The 17,493-nt window shown below is 43.9% G+C and overlaps 2 protein-coding genes across 2 annotated transcripts; one reads left to right on the forward strand and one right to left on the reverse strand.

Annotated features, from left to right (window-relative positions):
• Positions 1-936: 936 nt before the first annotated feature.
• Positions 937-6,339, reverse strand: LOC127756333 (disease resistance protein RGA4-like). Its single transcript, XM_052281699.1, has 2 exons — positions 5,426-6,339; positions 937-3,215 (listed from the first exon to the last, which is right to left on the reverse strand). Exons 1-2 carry the CDS (start codon positions 6,337-6,339, stop codon positions 1,052-1,054), a joined length of 3,078 nt encoding a protein of 1,025 aa, XP_052137659.1. The 3' UTR covers positions 937-1,051.
• A 993-nt stretch (positions 6,340-7,332) lies between these two features.
• Positions 7,333-12,488, forward strand: LOC127758050 (disease resistance protein Pik-2-like). Its single transcript, XM_052283668.1, has 3 exons — positions 7,333-8,165; positions 9,078-10,097; positions 11,238-12,488. The coding sequence occupies exons 1-3, from the start codon at positions 7,333-7,335 to the stop codon at positions 12,262-12,264; spliced, it is 2,880 nt and encodes a 959-aa protein (XP_052139628.1). The 3' UTR covers positions 12,265-12,488.
• The last annotated feature ends 5,005 nt before the right edge of the window (positions 12,489-17,493 follow it).

The following is a 17,493-nucleotide window of genomic DNA, read 5'->3' on the forward strand; positions in this document are numbered from 1 at the left end:
CTGCGCTGCCTCCTATCGCTAATCTCACCGCCGAGGCCGCCACAACCGCTACCTCTCGACCTACTTCTGCTAGCCTCACCGTCGAACCTTACCCGATTTAGAGATATTTTGGGGGATTTGGATTGAAATGCACTGGTCAAGGTAAGTTATGTGCGAAGATATATGTGGAGGGGGCTGAGCACAAAAGTGTTGCCTATGTGGTATGCCACATTGGTGGTCAAACGTGGTCAAAACTTAAGCCCTAGTAAAAGGCTACTCTTTGAATCCCCTCTTTAAGGCATATAAAATTAGTACTCTTCCTGAGCTAGCTTAAGCATATCTTGAGCGCCGGGCCGTGAGCGCGGTGGGAACGGGCTTCCCAAAAAGCGAGCCCCGGCCCGGGTCAGCATAGAATAGGGGGGACGGCCGGTGTTCCTTTTCCATTTGCTTCCAATAGTTCGACCTATCCAGAAAAATTGTCGGCCTACGAGACGATTGGACCGGGTGTGGTACATTAAACCAATCACGGATCTAAACGTGCAATTTTCAAGTTCACTGACCTAAGTGACAGCACCCCACAAGTTGAGCTTTAGTTACTCAATATTATGCTTATAATCCTTGTATGTTGAGCTTTAGTTACTCAGTGGGTTATAACTTTATATAAGGTGTAGGTATGTATGAAGCATAGATTGGCATGAATTACATATCAAACAGAATTATCCTAATTCAGACAAATTCAAGTCAAAGGAAATACGGCTTAGATTTAGAAATTGGAGAGAAACCAAGACAAAGTACGCATAAGAAAAGGAAAATTGAAGAAACTAATAAGTATACTAAAGCATGACAAAGGTACACGCATACAATAACTCTTCACCTTATAAAAATAAGCTGCAAATTTCAACAAGAACCCAAAGAATATCCTGCCACCTGGTGGACCGATAGATGACTTCCCGAAATTTCAATCCGAAATCCGTAACCTTAATTTGCTGGTGGTGGTGTGGTTGGATGGTTTTGCTGGCGTTGGATGTCTCTTCAAGCTTAATTTGATCACTGAGCTAGGCCAGCTGTTAATTTATACAGTATCAATTCTAGGCCTGTTCATATGGTTCTTCCTCGCTGCCTCCCATGCTTTGGTCGCGCCCTCGTCGAGGGACGATTTAAGAAGCACCACTTGCTCCAGGTGATGGAAGCGATCGATGTCAGCAGCCTGGAATCCGCTGACGTCGCCGCAGAGGAGCTGGAGGGTGGTGAGGTGTTGCATGGCGACAGCTTCGCCTTCGCCGCCGGCGACGATTTCCACCCCGGGGAGCTTGGGGGCCTGCACGTGGAGACCCCGAAGGCTAGGGAACCCGCCGGCGTTCAGCGTGAGTGTGCCGTCGGTGAAGTCGCCGCGGCTGTTCTCGACGAGCTTCAGGTACGTGAGGTAGGGAAGCCGCTGCAGGACCAACAGGGCTTCGCAGCTCAAGCCCGTGGATGAAAGGTACAGCTTGGTGAGGGCGTGGTCAGATGGTATCTTGATGATGATGCCTGGCAAGCTGCTCAGCTTCCCGCGCAGCTTGATGGATCTGAGCTTGCACGGAACATGGATATCCATGGGGAAATTCAGGAAGTCCAGGGATTGATCGCCGAAATCAAGGGACAGAGAGTCGAGGTCGAAGCATCGCTTCTTGAGAAACTTGACCAAAAGTTGGGTGATTTCGGCCGTGGGCAGATCCCTGGGGGGTTCAGCAGTGACGCCCTTCTTATTCCACTTCCACCATATCTTCAGCTTCTTCAGCCGGTTCATTTGGCCGAGCAAGGTCTCCAGGCACTTGAGCTCTGTCCTGCCGTTACCGATGAAGAGGCCGGCGAGCGTGTCTAGCTGCCCGGCAGCGTCGCTGGCTCTCGCCGCAGTCGTCCAGGGGGCGCTGCGGCGGCGAGGGATGTCGCGTGGTAGCTCGAACGCGCCGAAGAGGTACTTGAGGTAAGGCAGGCGGAGGACGTCCCAGGGCAGGGTGACGGTGAACACGTCGTCTGATGGCACTCGTACTTCCGCCCCCGGCATCACAATATCCCGGACGTCCAGCGTCTCCAGGAAGCGCAGCTCCGCCATCTCCGGGGGTAGAACGAGGGCATCGGTGCCCCTGAGGCTGAGGTACCTGAGGACCTTGAGCTTGCAGATGGTGCGGAGCACGCCGTCGGTGACGCCGGTGCAACCGTCCAGGTCCAGGACGCGCAGCAGCTTGCAGCCTTTCAAGTCGGAGTCGGACAGCACGGTCCCCGCGACGGTGAGCGACCTGACACGGGACAAGTCCAGGCCATTCACCATGTCCGCCAGCTTAGCCCGCCGGCTGGTGTCGCCGGAGGCGCTGTCAGTGTCAATGTCGTGGACGACGGCAAGCCGGCGGGCGGGGTTGGAATTGATGGCCGCGACGTCAAGCCGCTCGCCGTTCCTGATCAGTCTGGCGAACCTCTTGGTGGCAGACTCGTGGAGGAGGAAGTCGAGCAGGACGCCATGGACGCTGCACTTGTTCGTCTTCTTCACCGTACTCCCGGGCTCCCCGACCAGCACCGCCGGGTGGTTCCCGCCGCCGTCGTCCGCGCCCTGCAGGATCATGATCCGGTCGACCAGCTCCTCGAAAATCTCGAGGGCAACGATGTTGACCGGTCTGCCGTCTTTGTCGTCGTAGTGGACCAGCCGTTCCGCCATCCACCGCCGCACAAGGCTCTTCCTCCTCACGCCGCGTTTCCTGGGGAACATGCTCGCCGACAGAAGGCACGTCTTGAGGTTGAGGCCGTGGCTGTCGAGGCCTTCGTAGGAATCCACCAGCGCCCTGCGCGCACGCTGGAAGGCGGTGTAGCGGCCATCGGCGAGGTACATCCCCAGGTCACGAGCGATGTCCCTGCAGTGCAGCTTCCCCTGCCTCAGCGCCCTGAGCTTGGGGCGGACGTACTCCGCGACGCCGACGAGCGCCAGCGGCAGCCCGTCGCACTTGCGCACGATGTCGCCCGAGTGGCTCTGCACGTCCCTGGGAAGCTCGTGCCGCTCGCACTTGACTAGCTTCCACAGCAGCTCGTCCGAGTCCTTCTCGTTGAGTCCCCGCAGCCTGTACACGAAGCCGCCCAAGCTGCACTCCGTGGCCACGGACTGGACACCCGTCGTCACGATTATTCGGCTGCTTCTGTCTGTGGGGAAGGCGTCTTTCATCTCCGACCATACGTCGACATGCCGCACATCATCGATCACAATCAGATACCTGTAATAATCAAAAACTTCGAAATGTCATCGCTTCTCGTGACACAGAAGAATCTAACTAGAAGTATTAATTTTTTAATAAGACGAATGATAACAGCATCATTTATTAAAAAAATAGAGAGAGTATTAAAATAACAGAAAAATGAGCATGCACGTTCGCTCTCACCGTCACGGTCTAGAAATTATCATATTAATCAGAGAAAAAGAAAAAAAAGATTCTATATAGATATACAATTTAAAAATAGCAGAAATTCGAAATTAAAAATTTGAAATATTGGAAGAATAGACTAGAGTGCATACATGTATATAATGTAGAATTAATTGAAATTCGAAATTAAAAATAACTAAAATTCAAAATTTTAAAATAAAAAACATTGGAAGAAGAGTACATATGGAATATAATTTATAAATAACTAAAATTAGAAAATAAAAATAAGGAATATTCCAAGAAGAGTTTAGAGTCCGTATATGAATACAATTTATAACTAAATGAAATATATAAATAAAAAACTGAAATATTGAATAGAGTCTTGAGTCCATATAGGAGCGCAATTTAGAAATAACAGAAATTTGAAACTAACTAATAAGAAATATTGTAAGAGGAATATAGAGTCCATATATAAATTTATAACTAATTCATATCCAGAATAAAATAAATTAGAAAATCAAAAGAACAATTTAGAGTCCATATGGAAATAACAAAAAATCAAAAATAAAACTATAGCAATACAATATAGAAAAAAACTGATATTTGGAATTTTAAAAAAGAAAGGATATTGGAATATAAGTTTAGAGTTAATATAGAAATACAATTTAAAATAACGAATATTTAGAATCAAAAATGGAAATATTGGAAGAATAGTCTAGAGTCCATATAGGAATTTATAACTAATTTTAAGTCAGAAATATATAAGAAAATTAAAGTAGAGTTTAGAGTCCATACAGAAATATAATTTAGAAATAAGTAAAATTCTAAACTAAAAAATAAGTAATATTGAAAGGAGAGTTTAGAGTCCATAGAGAAATACAATAATTTAGAATTAAAAATAAGCAATATTAGAAATAACTAAAATATAAAATTATAAATATAATTTAGAAATAACTTAAATTTAAAAATAGAAAATAATTAATAACTATCACATATATAAAAACAATATAAATATCATGCCTCGGTTAGTTTGGTCAATTAGTACATGATTTCAATTATGTTGCCATTTTAATATATTCTAATAATAAAATATAAATATATATATATGCTATTATACGAGAAAAAATATTACAGTATCTAGATTAATTCCAAGCCAGGGAAATTTTAAATACAAGAATTAAGAGCTACTTTGATTATTTTTCTCTTATGAACTCAAAGTGTAAACAAAGAATATTATATGTTAATGCATATGTTGATTTGTTCTAAAAGTATTTGCAGTTTTTATAGAGATTCTATATATGCGGAAAATTATATATATCTCTATTTTTTAAAATTATTTTTTAATTTTCATTACAAACTGAAATCCTATTGGTTCTTATAAATATCATTTAATTTTACTGGCAAATTTATCCATAGCATTAATTATAAATTTTATGTGTATAATAAAATAATGCTTCTTTCGATATTTCTTTATATAGTTATCAATAGTACTAGTTTTTTAATAACGAAAATGATTTACATCTTCAAGGGCGATTCATAAAGCCATCATAAAAAAATAAAATTGGTATTTTAGTAATTTTGTGTTTTATGTCTAACTACCACATAATCATTCTATTGTGGTGGTTGACGGCGATACGCGTGGACTCAAAAGTCACAATGACTGGCGGCACCTAGCGCATGCTGAAGGATGACAACCAACGATGTATAATGGGATTGAGAGTGAGAAATGCCTAGCGTTGTTTCACTATATGCTGTGAATTTGCGGAATTGTGACCACCCAATAACGTAGGAAAACAATTTACCCATTCTATTTAATTTTATCATTATATTTAATTTTTTTAGATAATGGGAATTTATAAAACCCGGCTTCTACACCAACGGGGGTGTATACAGCCACATCAGTATATTTAATTGAGAGAACATTATATACTTCCAGTAAATTGTGTCGTAAAGTTTTCTAGTTTGCAATAAAAGTACTCCTTTGAATTTTGACAATGTGCTATGCAACTGTATGCATGCTATTAAAAGATATTGAGACAGTCATGGCAAGTTACCGACGTCACCTCTTGCCCACAAGGAATGTCCGGATGGTATCGCACAATGTCAAGATAGTGTAGCTTAATGCCGTGTCATCATTGGGGCGGATGATGATGTCGGATGGATTTGTCTCCGGACGAAGTTGGCAGAGAGTCTCCTTGAGGAGTCTCGCGGCGTTGCTCTTGTTCGTAGACTCGTCGTGTGCTGCGGCCGCCGGCTGCCCCGCGACCTGCACCCATGCCTGGCAGTCGAACGGCGGCTCGCCGAGGGAACCATGCTCTTTGAACACAGCCCAGGCGAGCGTTGTCTTCCCCACACCGCGGAACCCCACGATGGAGATCACCCTCAGCTTCACCGGGTGGCCGTCGACATGGCGTAGCAGGTCAATAATATCCTTCTTGGGATCCTCGATGCCCACAGGAGGAAGGTGGTGGCGGCCGCCGACAACGACAGCAGAAGCAGCTCGATTGGCTGCGTCAGCAGACGTGCCGTCGCCACTGGGTTGCCCTTGCCCCTGCGGACAAGAAGCAGCAGCGGAGGAGCCGTTCTTGAAGAAGTCCTTCCACTTGTTAGTTAGATCGTCTATCCGTTTTTGGTAGTCATCGATGTTGAGGATGTACTGAGATCGGCGGTCTCCGATCCCCACTATACGGAGAACACGGCCAAGGTGCATCGGAGCTTTGTTAGTCTTGTTGGTATCAATCACCATCAGATCTATGGCGTCTTCAACGTCGTACGCCAAGTCTTGGAGCTTGACGACCAACTGCTCGTCTATGGCCCCGGCCTTGCTCGACTTGTCCATGATAACGGAATTCATCATGTCCAGTTCGTTCTTGATATTTGCGAGGCCCCTCTTCAGCTTGTCTTCTATCTCACCATCTTTTTTGACCAGCTCATGGATCTTTGTGGCGAGAGAGATGATGGTAGGGATAACCTCCATCGCCCGGCCTCACAGCTAACTCTCTCTCTCTATTTCTTTGTCTCTCTCTGAACAGACTTAGAGGTGATGTTTGTTGGTTGTGGCCAGAAATGAGCTAGTGTGTCTATATATAGGGAGAGAGTCCAAGAGAAGGCCACACAACTAGTTGGGTTTGCACATAATATTTATTAATCTGAGCTGTATCTAGATTTTTGTTGAAATCTATACATAAAACTTTGTTTGTATGACTAAGACAAAACAATTTAGTTTTATAAATGTTTCAAATAATCAAAATAAGTAATTAAAAAATTTATTTTCTCGAAAGAAAAAGTAATACTAGTCATTAACCCATGCATTACTGGTGTTATAAGTGAAAATCAATCTAACATTATATTGTTAGGGGAATGAGATAATTTATGTGTTGGCGTCATGCTGACCTATTGTTTATGTCAGCACGATAAACCAGCTATATCATGCTTCATTCTCATGAGTACCATGTCTGATATTCGGTACTACGTCTACTATCTACGGAGTATGGTATGTCTAGTACCGAATTAACGTAGGAGTTTTTTAAGAGCCTCCAATTATCATCTGTATATATGATTTAGACAAAGACTTACGATGCATCGACGCAACTTCGGTGGAAATCATCCAGGGGCGGAGACATCCGAAGTCCAAGGGCGGCAATAAAAAATGGATGGATTAGTTACTAGAGACAACAAAATTAAACGTGCGATCTTAACTGTTGTAAAAAGAAATTTACAGTGTTGTTTTAGTATGTGCAAGACATGCTACAAGTTTATACCAGAGACTCATTTATTGTATATGCCCCTACAGCCGCTGCGGGTTGTTGGATTAATTAATTGGTAGCCATGAAGGCATCTCGCGCTTGTATTTAATGACGCCCGAGGCCCCGAGCTTCCTGCCTCCATTCGCATCCACGGCAGCACCTTGTCTGGCTCTGTGCAATTTGAGTTGAGTAGCTGCTAATCTGAATTAAGTGTGTGTGACACCATGGAAGGGCCTAGGGTGACCTCATCGATGGGTGTGATGTTCAACCTGCTGTCCAAGCTCAACACGAGCATGGATCAGCCGGGGTTCAAGGACGTGAGGGGCGACCTGATCTCCCTCAAGGACGAGCTCGGCAACATGAAAGCCCTGATGCACAAGTTCGCGACGCAGGACGAAAGCATGGACCTGCAGGTGAAGGAGTGGATGAGGCAGGTGAGAGAGGTGGGGTACGACGCCGAGGACTGGATCGACAGCCACCCGCCGGTGTCGTCGGCCGAGGCGAGGGGGACGCGCCTCGGCGGCGGGTTCTTCAACCGGAACAGCCGGCGGAGGAAGCTCGCCGAGCTGATCAAGGAGCTCAAGGACCGCGTGAAGGAGGCCAGCAAGAGGCGGTCCAGGTACCTGATCCGGGAGGACTGGGACGACGCCGCCGTCGACAACGACGAGCCGGTCGACCTCGGCCCCAGCAACGTCACCGTCGACCGTCAGCTGCTCTACGGCCTGGACGGCAGCATGCTGGTGGGGACGAACGCGCCGGTGAGTGAGCTCGTCGGCAAACTGCAGGCCGGCGGCGAGCAGCGCTTCAGGGTGGTGTCCATCGTCGGAGCCGGCGGCCTTGGCAAGACCACGCTCGCCAGGGAGGTGTACCGGACGATCCACGGCGAATTCGACTGCTGCGCATTCGTCAGTGTCGGCCAGAACCCGCACATCACAGCGGTTCTGCTCAACATGCTCCACCAGCTCGACCCCCAGCAGCGGCTAGTGGATGACGCTGAGCAACCGATGGATGAGCCCACAGTCGTGGGCAAGCTCAGGGAGTTCCTCGAGGATAAGAGGTACTATACTTTCTTTTAACTGTCATTTTTCCATTCCTCACCCAACAAGATACAGACCGAATGTACCCACTGTTGCTACATTTTTTCTGCTCAGTGCCATGTGGTAATTAATCGGACGAATATTTTTCCACGCAAGGAATTTTTAACAAAGAAGGAAAACATTTTAATTTGCATGCTAAGTTTGTTCCATTAGGACATGTCCCTCCACTGTTTTGATGGTTTTGACGGTAGAAAATGCCTGGTTGTCAAGATAGGAGGCGAGCTCAGGGTCCGCATGTGAAAAATTATTTCCATAAACGGGTTCTTAAGGAAACTGTCTATGAAGATGATCTATTTTTACAGACGGTTTTTGGGTGGATCTTTTAATTAAGATAACTGCCTATAAAGATAAGGTGATTTACCTGCCGTTATGTTATTAAGAGATGCATGTAATAAAAGTTGATTTCTGAGGACGCTTGATATCTAAAAAGAACCGTCCTTGAAGATGGGAGCAAAACTATTTAAAAAAATCCCAACTTTTCGTACAGAAGACGATAACTTTTGTATAAAAATTTTAGCTCTCGATGGGATCCGTAACTTTTCAGCTGAAAGCTTTTCATTTGAAATTTTTTAGCTGCCCAAATATTCATTACAAAATAAAACTTATAAGTTTTTCAAATTATCTCGGACGGAGAATAAAACTTAAAGAGTTTTTCAAATTATCTAAGATGGAGACCTGCTCCTTATCAAAGTTGTAAAGATTGATGAAATCAACTAGTTGCTGATTTTTATTTAGTTTGAATCCTATATACATCACGTGCACATATTTCACGCGTAAAATCACGTGACTTGTGACTAGAAAAATCAATAACAGAGCGAGAGCATCAATTATATTGCTTATACTAACATGATAAAATCTATGTTATGCACTAGGTACTTCATTGTCGTTGATGATATATGGAGTGCATCTACTTGGAGGGACATCAAATGCGCTCTACCGGAGAACAGCACTCGTGGAAGTAGGATAGTCACAACAACACGCATGAACGATGTAGCGAAATCGTGTTCCGGCCGGCCCATCGATTTCACCCATCTGATGAAGCCTCTCAACGAGGCCGATTCCAAGCAACTGTTCTCCAGTAGGCTGCAGCAATCTCTTCCTGAATTAGAAGCTTGTGATGAGGTCTTAGAGGAGAAGCTTTTCCGTCACGTATGGAAGATCTGCGGCGGCACGCCGCTGGCGATAATTGTCATGGCGGGGATGCTGAACAGGAAATCGCCGGATTGGTTCGACCACGAGGACAACGTCGTGGAAGCACTGCAGAAGTACCCGGCGCTGCAAGGGATGAGGAGGACGCTACGAATCTGCTACTCCGATCTCACCTTGCCGGTGAAGACCTGCTTGCTGTACCTGAGCATCTTCCCGGAGGGTGCGGCGATGGAGAAGAAGCGGCTGATATGGAGGTGGATAGCCGAAGGGTTCATCCCAGACGCCGAGGGCGACAAGGCGACGGCGCCGTGGGAGACGGCCGAGAGCTACTTCAACGATCTCGTCACCCGGCGGCTGATCCAGCCGGCGGAGTCCGGGGACGCCGTGAGGGTGACGGTGCACAACGTGGTCCTCGAGTTCATCTCCTCCGTCGCCGGCGAGGAGAACTTCGTCACCTCGCAGGTGATGCTGCGTTCCAAGCCACGCGACGTCGTCCGCCGCCTCTCCCTCAACGGCGGCGGCGGCGATCAGCAGGGGGACGTCGACGGCGGCGAATCGGCTACCGAGCAGGAGGCCCCCGTCAACCTATCCCAGCTCCGATCGCTGACGGTGTTCGGCGCCCTCGCCAAGTCCATGATGTCGAGTATCGTGTACTTGCAGCTGCTGCGAGTGCTCGACGTGAGAGACGCCACGGGGCTCAAAGACGAACATATCCAGGGCATCGAGCGGCTCTTCTTCCTCAGGTACCCAGGGATTTCAATTTCGTCCCTCACCGGCAAGCACATATATAGCCCGAAATTTCCGGGGTTTTTTCAATATTTTTGAATTTGGTCATAATTTATTCACATTCATTCAAAACTTGATATACTTTCAAATAATTTCGGCCAAAAATGTACCGAATTTCAGTTACCGCTGAAATACCGATAATCTATTTTATCTATAAAGTAATAGAAAAGAAAGCCTCCACGTTCGCTCTCATGACCTATAAATTCTCACATTAATCCAAAAAAAATAAGAAAAAAGAAAAGTAGAACTAGATTAGGATTAGGATTAGTTAAAAACTAAAGAAAGGAAAAAAAAAAGCATATTAAGACACTCCAAACGGACAATCAGTCAATCAGTCAAAAACAAAAATAAGGAAAACCGAGTATACGCTGGAAACGGACAATGTTTTGGGAATTCACGTGTTCACAATACTTTTAGAAACATTGAAAGACAAACCAAACCTCCACGTTCGCTTTCATGGCCTAGAAATTCTCATATTAATCGGAGAAAAAGAAAAACAGAGTCCATATAGAAATACAATTTAAAAATAATTGAAATTCGGAATTAAAAAATTAGGAATATTGGAATAGGTGACTAGAGTCCATATAGAAATACAATTAAGAAATAATAGAAATTTGAAATTAAAAATAAGAAATATTAGAAGTAGAGTATAGATTCCATATAGAATTACAATTAGGAAATAATAGAAATTCAAAATTAAAAATAAGGAATATTAGAAGTAGAGTATAGTGTCCATATAGTAATACAATTAAGAAATAATGAAAATTCGGAATTATAAATAATGAATATTAGAAGTAGAGTATAGAATTCATATAGAAATACAATTAAGAAATAATAGAAATTCAGTAGTTTCGTAAAGTTGATAATAAAAATAATTAATAACTAACACATATATAAATACAATATAAATATTACACATTAGTAGTTTCATAAAGTTAGTACAAAATTTAAAATTATGTTGTCATTTTAATATATTTGAATAATACATTGAGAAAATATATATGCTATTATATAAGAGAAAATATAATGATGCTAGCCGCGCAATCTGCGCGGGCCACCATGCTAGTTTCAATGAAAACGAAGTGTAAACCCTGCAGGTACCTGGGGCTAGGCGGCAAGTCCATCGCAAAGCTGCCGGAGAAGTTGAAGGAGCTCCAGAACTTGCAAACCCTCGATGTGAGGGAGACCGACATCACCGAGCTCCCGGAGGCGATCGCCCGGCGGTGTAACCAGCTGGCGTGCCTGCTCGCCCGTCGCCTCGCCGTCGGGGAGGGGATGGAGAGCTTGGTGCAGCTGCAGGAGCTGTCCATGGTGAGCGTCACCGACGCGGCCTCGCTGGACCGCATGACGAAGCTGGTGGTGAGCCTGAGCAAGCTGAGGAAGCTTGGGGTGAGCTGGTCCTTCGATGGCGCGGGCGACCAGCACGCCATGGCTGCTCTCGACGGCGGCAAGGGTAAGCTCGCCGCCTCACTCCAGCAGATCGAGAAGTGCGGCGTCGAGTCGCTCCTCCTGGACGTCGTCGGCGTCAGCGATGGCGAGAGCAAGACGCGCTGCTGGTCGCTGGATCTGCTCGTGGAGTCGTGGGCGCCGCCGCGTCGCCTGCAAAAGTTCACCATGAGGAGCCCGCACTACTACTTCCCCATGGCGCCGCCCAAGATGGCCTGCCACGAGTCCCTCTCCCACCTCGAGATCTCCATTGCCGAGCTAAGGAAGAGCGACGTCGACGTGCTCTGCTCCATGCCATCCCTCTTCTACCTCAAGCTGAGCACAAGATCGTCTCCGCTGGAGGCGGAGAAGGTGGTCATCACCAGCGAGGGATTCCAGTGCCTCCAGGTGTGGTGGTTCAAGTGCCAGGACGGCGGCCTGGGGTTCGACTTCGGGGACGGAGCCATGGCCCAGCTTCTGAAGCTCGATCTCCACTTCACGCCGGCGAAGAAGGCCACGCTTCCCGGCATCGGCAACCTCTCCTCTCTCCGGCAACTCCACGCCACCGTCTGCTGTGGTAAAGATGATTCAGAATTTAAGGTTGCAGAAGAAACCATCAAGCAACTCGTATCCAATCACTCCAACAATCCCACCTGGGAGGTCACCATGGAGTTCGACAAACCTACTGCAGCCATCTGAATTCGATGGATGCTACCAAAACTCAAGGTACAAAACATCGACACGACAAGTCGATCGCTATCGCTACTCATCCAATCAGTTTGATCAATGCTTCCTGAATTCAGCTAGCTCTTTCCTTCACCGCCCTTGATTTCTTTGCCAATTCAATTTCAAACATGTTGTCGATCAACACCATGACGGCGTAGACGCCCATCAACTTCTTCAGCATATATGCATTTCGTGGAGAAGAAGCTATGCATCGTGCTGCCGGCCGGCTACCACAACCTCGCAAGCCTTTTCTCTGTTTTATTTATTGTCAAGAAATAATTTGTGCCATATAAGACACTTGTCTTGCACGAGGTTTATTAGGTGGCACCTTGTAAACTCTTATTATTTCAGCCTTTCATTTCCTTATATGCATGCTTGTTTCCAAACCCTTTTTTAACTTTCCCTTGATTGAATTATGACTTCTCAAAGGATCTTGAGGGGAGGGCTAATGGGCCGGTAATCGCTCACAGTGATCGGGCACCCCCCGTCCCTCCCTAGGCCTAGACAAAAAGCTCGTGATTTGTTAGCTCGCTCGACTCATATCTAGCTCATGATTGTTATTCCACCGAGCACTGTACTTGGTTCTTCGGATGTTATGTTAAATTTTAAGCATCTTCTTGCTAAAGAGTGATATGTGATAAGATAGTTCGAGTATGAACAGTGGCGGACGCAGCTTTAAAATATAGATGGAGCCGAGAACGGAGATGTTCACTCAATAAGAGCAATCGAACACAACATATCATATTAATAGTTAATTCGCATAACTGTCTCAATCTGTTGGGTGTTTATATCTTGTTATAGATAAATTTGATGCATGGCCCATAACTACTATAAGGGGATAAGGGGGTCTTGAGGGTGTGGGGCGACATGAGTCGTACCTGAGTCAGTTGACCTACCCTGCCTAATGGATAGATCTGCCCAGAGAATGATGCTCCTTTTCTTCCAATGTTAAATCTAAATTCCAACTGACGTGATTCACTTCCATGTCAACATTGACGTGTACATGTCAGTATCAGCCATTGAAAACCTTCTTTCTTTTTCAACACCAACATTAGCCACCTGCGAGCATGAGAGACAAAACAGGTTCGCTAACACTGATGAGCATGGTAGGTCCCGATCTTCTGATAGGTAGTAATAACTCTCGATTTAATGGAAACTTGACACACACGATCCGGCTTCCAATCAACACGATCCGAGCCCTGCAATCGTAAAACCACGTCTCTTCTGGTTATCAACCGTGCCGAAACCCAGTTGACATCACCGAGAAGGCTAATCTCTGCATGCGAATCGAAGAACACAAGCAAGAACAAGATAGTTTTGCAACACAACTGCATATGAATGATTAAACACTCGAATTTGGGGTTCCACAAACCGATCTAGCGGTGAAACTGCAATGGTAGAAATAATCTAAGCAAAACCCGACTCTAAACGATGACGGCTGCTGAATAAATATGATTAGGAACGTCCTAGGGTTCCCCTAGGGCGCACACCCCCTTGGGCTAAGCCCACGACACAATTACAGGGCCCAAAACCCAAATCAGATTCGGACTGGATGAGGTACGTGGCTTGTTTTACAGGTTCCCGTCAGCTCACTAGGAATTTTGATCTGGAACCAAAACCATCTAAAAGTACACTCTATAAGATTTTCAACAAGTATTCAGCTCTGAAATTTTTTCTAGATCAGCGGCTAGTTCTGTTTGAAGTTGATGCTATCAGGAGGCCCGAATCCGAATCTAAAATGTGTAAAACTTTATCTCTTGTCTTCTATGGACCAAAAGTAACTTGGAGAAGATCTTGGTTTGGTCCCCAATCAACTTCTTTGAACATCCATGCATTCAGTCCGCTCGGTTTCTTTTCCTTCACCCAAGAAAGTGCCTCTGCAAATAAAAAGATACAAAACTCATGGTATAGTAGCGTTTATTGAAATATATAATAAGTAAATCTAATATAGAACATATGCACTTTTGGTTAATTAATACATAAGGTAGTCATGATTATATCTGAGCTAGTTGTGTCCTAATCGAACACAGCCTTCCCGTCAACCATGGTGGCTATTTTCCATGTTTCTTCTTCTGAGGTTCCTTCTTTCCTTCATAGGGACACCTGAATTCGAAGCCTTGAACCTGAACTTGAACCTATGGATCCTATACTATGTATGGTGCCATCAACCAAAATCATATATGGAGGTCAGCTATATTGAGCATCACCTATTTTTCCTATCACTCTAGCATAACAATATTACATGTTATTCATTTATTGGAGTGATCCCGAGGGGGTTAAGTATTGACCATACAAAAGCAATGGAGCAATTTTTAGGAAACATAGAAAAGAATCAGAACTGATGTGCAGAAGTGAACTTTCCTTTGGATAAACCAGATGACTAATAATTATGTGATGTATCTTACATCAGCCTGACATGTTCCTAAACGGTTTAATATGGGATGGAGGCAGCAAGCACAAACCTTTTTGCTTTATAAGTATTTTTTTGTCTGAAATATATCCAGCTGGCTCATATTTATATGTATTCACATGGGATTGAGAATAGTAAGTTTAAGAAATAGATTTTAGGAAGCCGATCTGAACATGTTTTTTTTATAGTAAGTTTAAGAAATAGTTTTAAGTGTCAGCAAACTACAAAAGGATGTACTTCTTTTTGCTACTTAATTATACAGCTGAAGAATTTCAAGTGTTTCAGTAACTGTTCACCACACGGTGGTTCAGCTAGCCTGCCATTTATTCACACCCCGCGCACACAGCTTCTCTATTTAATTTTTTGAAGGCCTGGTTTGATTCCCAACTTTTTCTTCAAACTTCCAATTTTTCCATCACATCAAAACTCTTCTACACACATAAACTTTCAACTTTTCCGTCACATCATTCCAATTTTAATCAAACTTCCAATTTTGGCGTGAACTAAACACACCCGAATCTGGTGGATCGGCCTGGATTTTTCACAATTTGGTCCAATGGGATGGCGCCAGCCTCTCTGGCGCCGTCCTCCTGCCGACGTGGCGGGGCGATGCTGAGGTGATAGGGGGAGTGGCGCCAGAGTGGCTGGCGCCCCACCCCCCGCGCAATTTTTTATTTTTCTTTTATTTTTTTAATACTTTTTTCACGCTTAGGAACACAAAAAGACCAACCATAGAAAAAATAAACTCAAATGGACGAAATATGTGACCTGTATAATTTTTCCTCTACTCTCCTCTCTATTGCATAGGAGAGAGATGTGCAACTTTTTATTTTTATTTTATTTTTTTGATATTTTTTTCTTAGAATAACACAAAAACCAACCATAGAAAAAATAAACTCAAACAGACAAAATATATGGCATGTAGAATATTCTAAAACTCTACTAAAAAACTTCTCTCCTCGAAAATACAATCTTGCAAGTGGAATTTGGAGGTTTTAATATCGCCGAACCCGGAATCGGATGTAACTTTTTCTGTACATGTCCGTGGATATATCATTTGCCAGATTCCGAGTCAGTATGAGAAAGTTATGCCTATTTTAATAAATGACACTTGAATGACGGCTATATTTGGTAGCCGCTTTGAAAAATTATACAAGTCAAATATTTTTTCCGTTTGAGTTTATTTTTTCTAAGGTTGGTTCCTGTGTTCTCCTAAGTATGAAAAACATATCAAAAAAATAAAACTAAAACTAAAAAAATGCATCTCTCTATACTGTTTAACTTATGGCTATCATTTCATGTGGTTATATTTTAAATTAGATTATGTAATTTCACATAGTGGTAAAGTGCATTATAGTTTGAGTTAGATTAAGTAATTTCTCCTAAGTGCATTATGTTTAACGTGCTGATCAAATGGTTTTACTAAAGGAGTTATGGTCTAATTTTGGTAAAGGTGTAGAGTAGGCTAAGTGGTATGCTATTTTCAGACTTCTAGCTAAGTGGTATCGTGATTAAATTTTTGTGGTAGGTTGTATTGTGATCCTATGTGTGAAAAAACACCTGAAAAAATAAAATAAAAATAAAAAGGTTGCAACTCCATATAGAGAAATAGGAATGGACACTAGGGGTGGGGTGAGGGTGGCGCCAGCCATGGTGACGCTCTCCTCCTGCCACCTCAGCACCGCCCCGCCACGTCGGCGACGGCGCCAGCCACTCTGGCGCCAAAAAGAACCATTTATAGGATTAGTTTTTTCAGTGGTCTATTTGCGAAATAAGTTTTTCAAAAGGACCAAAATATAAAAAATCCAGGTGGATGGCTACCATCCCCTTGTCTGTGCTAATCTGCAGGCTAGCAAGTACACATAGATGAGTTAGAGTTAGAGTTGGGAATATGTAATGCTAATCAGGGTGGACGTTGTGGCTTTTTTTGTGCCAATTGCCCTGGGATGTTTTTAGATTTTTTTGAGATGTTAATGTCCTAATTGTATAATGTTGTATTAAGGCTTGCATCTTTTGTTTACCATGTCCCAATATTTATCTGCAATGCTATCCCTGTTTTTTTAGATAATGGAATGAAACAATGCTATCCCTGTTTTTCTTTGCTTAATACTGTAGGCCTGGAATGCCCATAGCATATATTGTGTAACGTTGTGGGACACACTTCATAAGTTGTTGAATTTCATTGAGATGCAAATAGATGAAATGGTATCTGGAATTGTCGTTTGTAAAGCAGTTATCAATATCATAACACTTGGGCTTATTTGTTTCAAAGGAATTGCAAAGGAAAAGCACAGGAATAGGAATGGTTTTTAAAGTACCATTCGTTTTATAGGAATGCATCATAGGAAAACTATAGGAAAGTTTTCCATTCCTCCATTTTTGAAGGAAAAGCATAGGAAACATAATCCACTCCAACCTAATGTTTGCATTCCTTTGGTTGGCTTGCTCAACAACATAGGAAAAATTCCTGTGTTTTTTAATCCATAGGTTTGAACATGTATTCCTGTAGTATTCCTACGTTTTTCCTATTCCTACATTTTAAAAATCCTGTGAACCAAACGAGCCCTTAAAGGTGAACTTGAGTATTAGAATTTTGGCTTCTTAAAGGGCTTGTTGGATGCTTGTGTGCCGCAGCTAGCTACTGCATCAAGCTTCATGGTATGGCCAGTCATCCTTGTGATTTCAAGGTAGTTAAGACATTTTCCAATGCAACAAAGATAATGCAGAAAGATCTTCAGTAGGCATGCAAGTTGGATTTTTTTAGAGCAATTTTACAGTTCTTGAGGAGGTAA

The sequence above is a fragment of the Oryza glaberrima genome, chromosome 12 (assembly GCF_000147395.1).
Source record: "Oryza glaberrima chromosome 12, OglaRS2, whole genome shotgun sequence".
In the NCBI taxonomy this organism is placed as follows: Eukaryota; Viridiplantae; Streptophyta; class Magnoliopsida; order Poales; family Poaceae; genus Oryza; species Oryza glaberrima.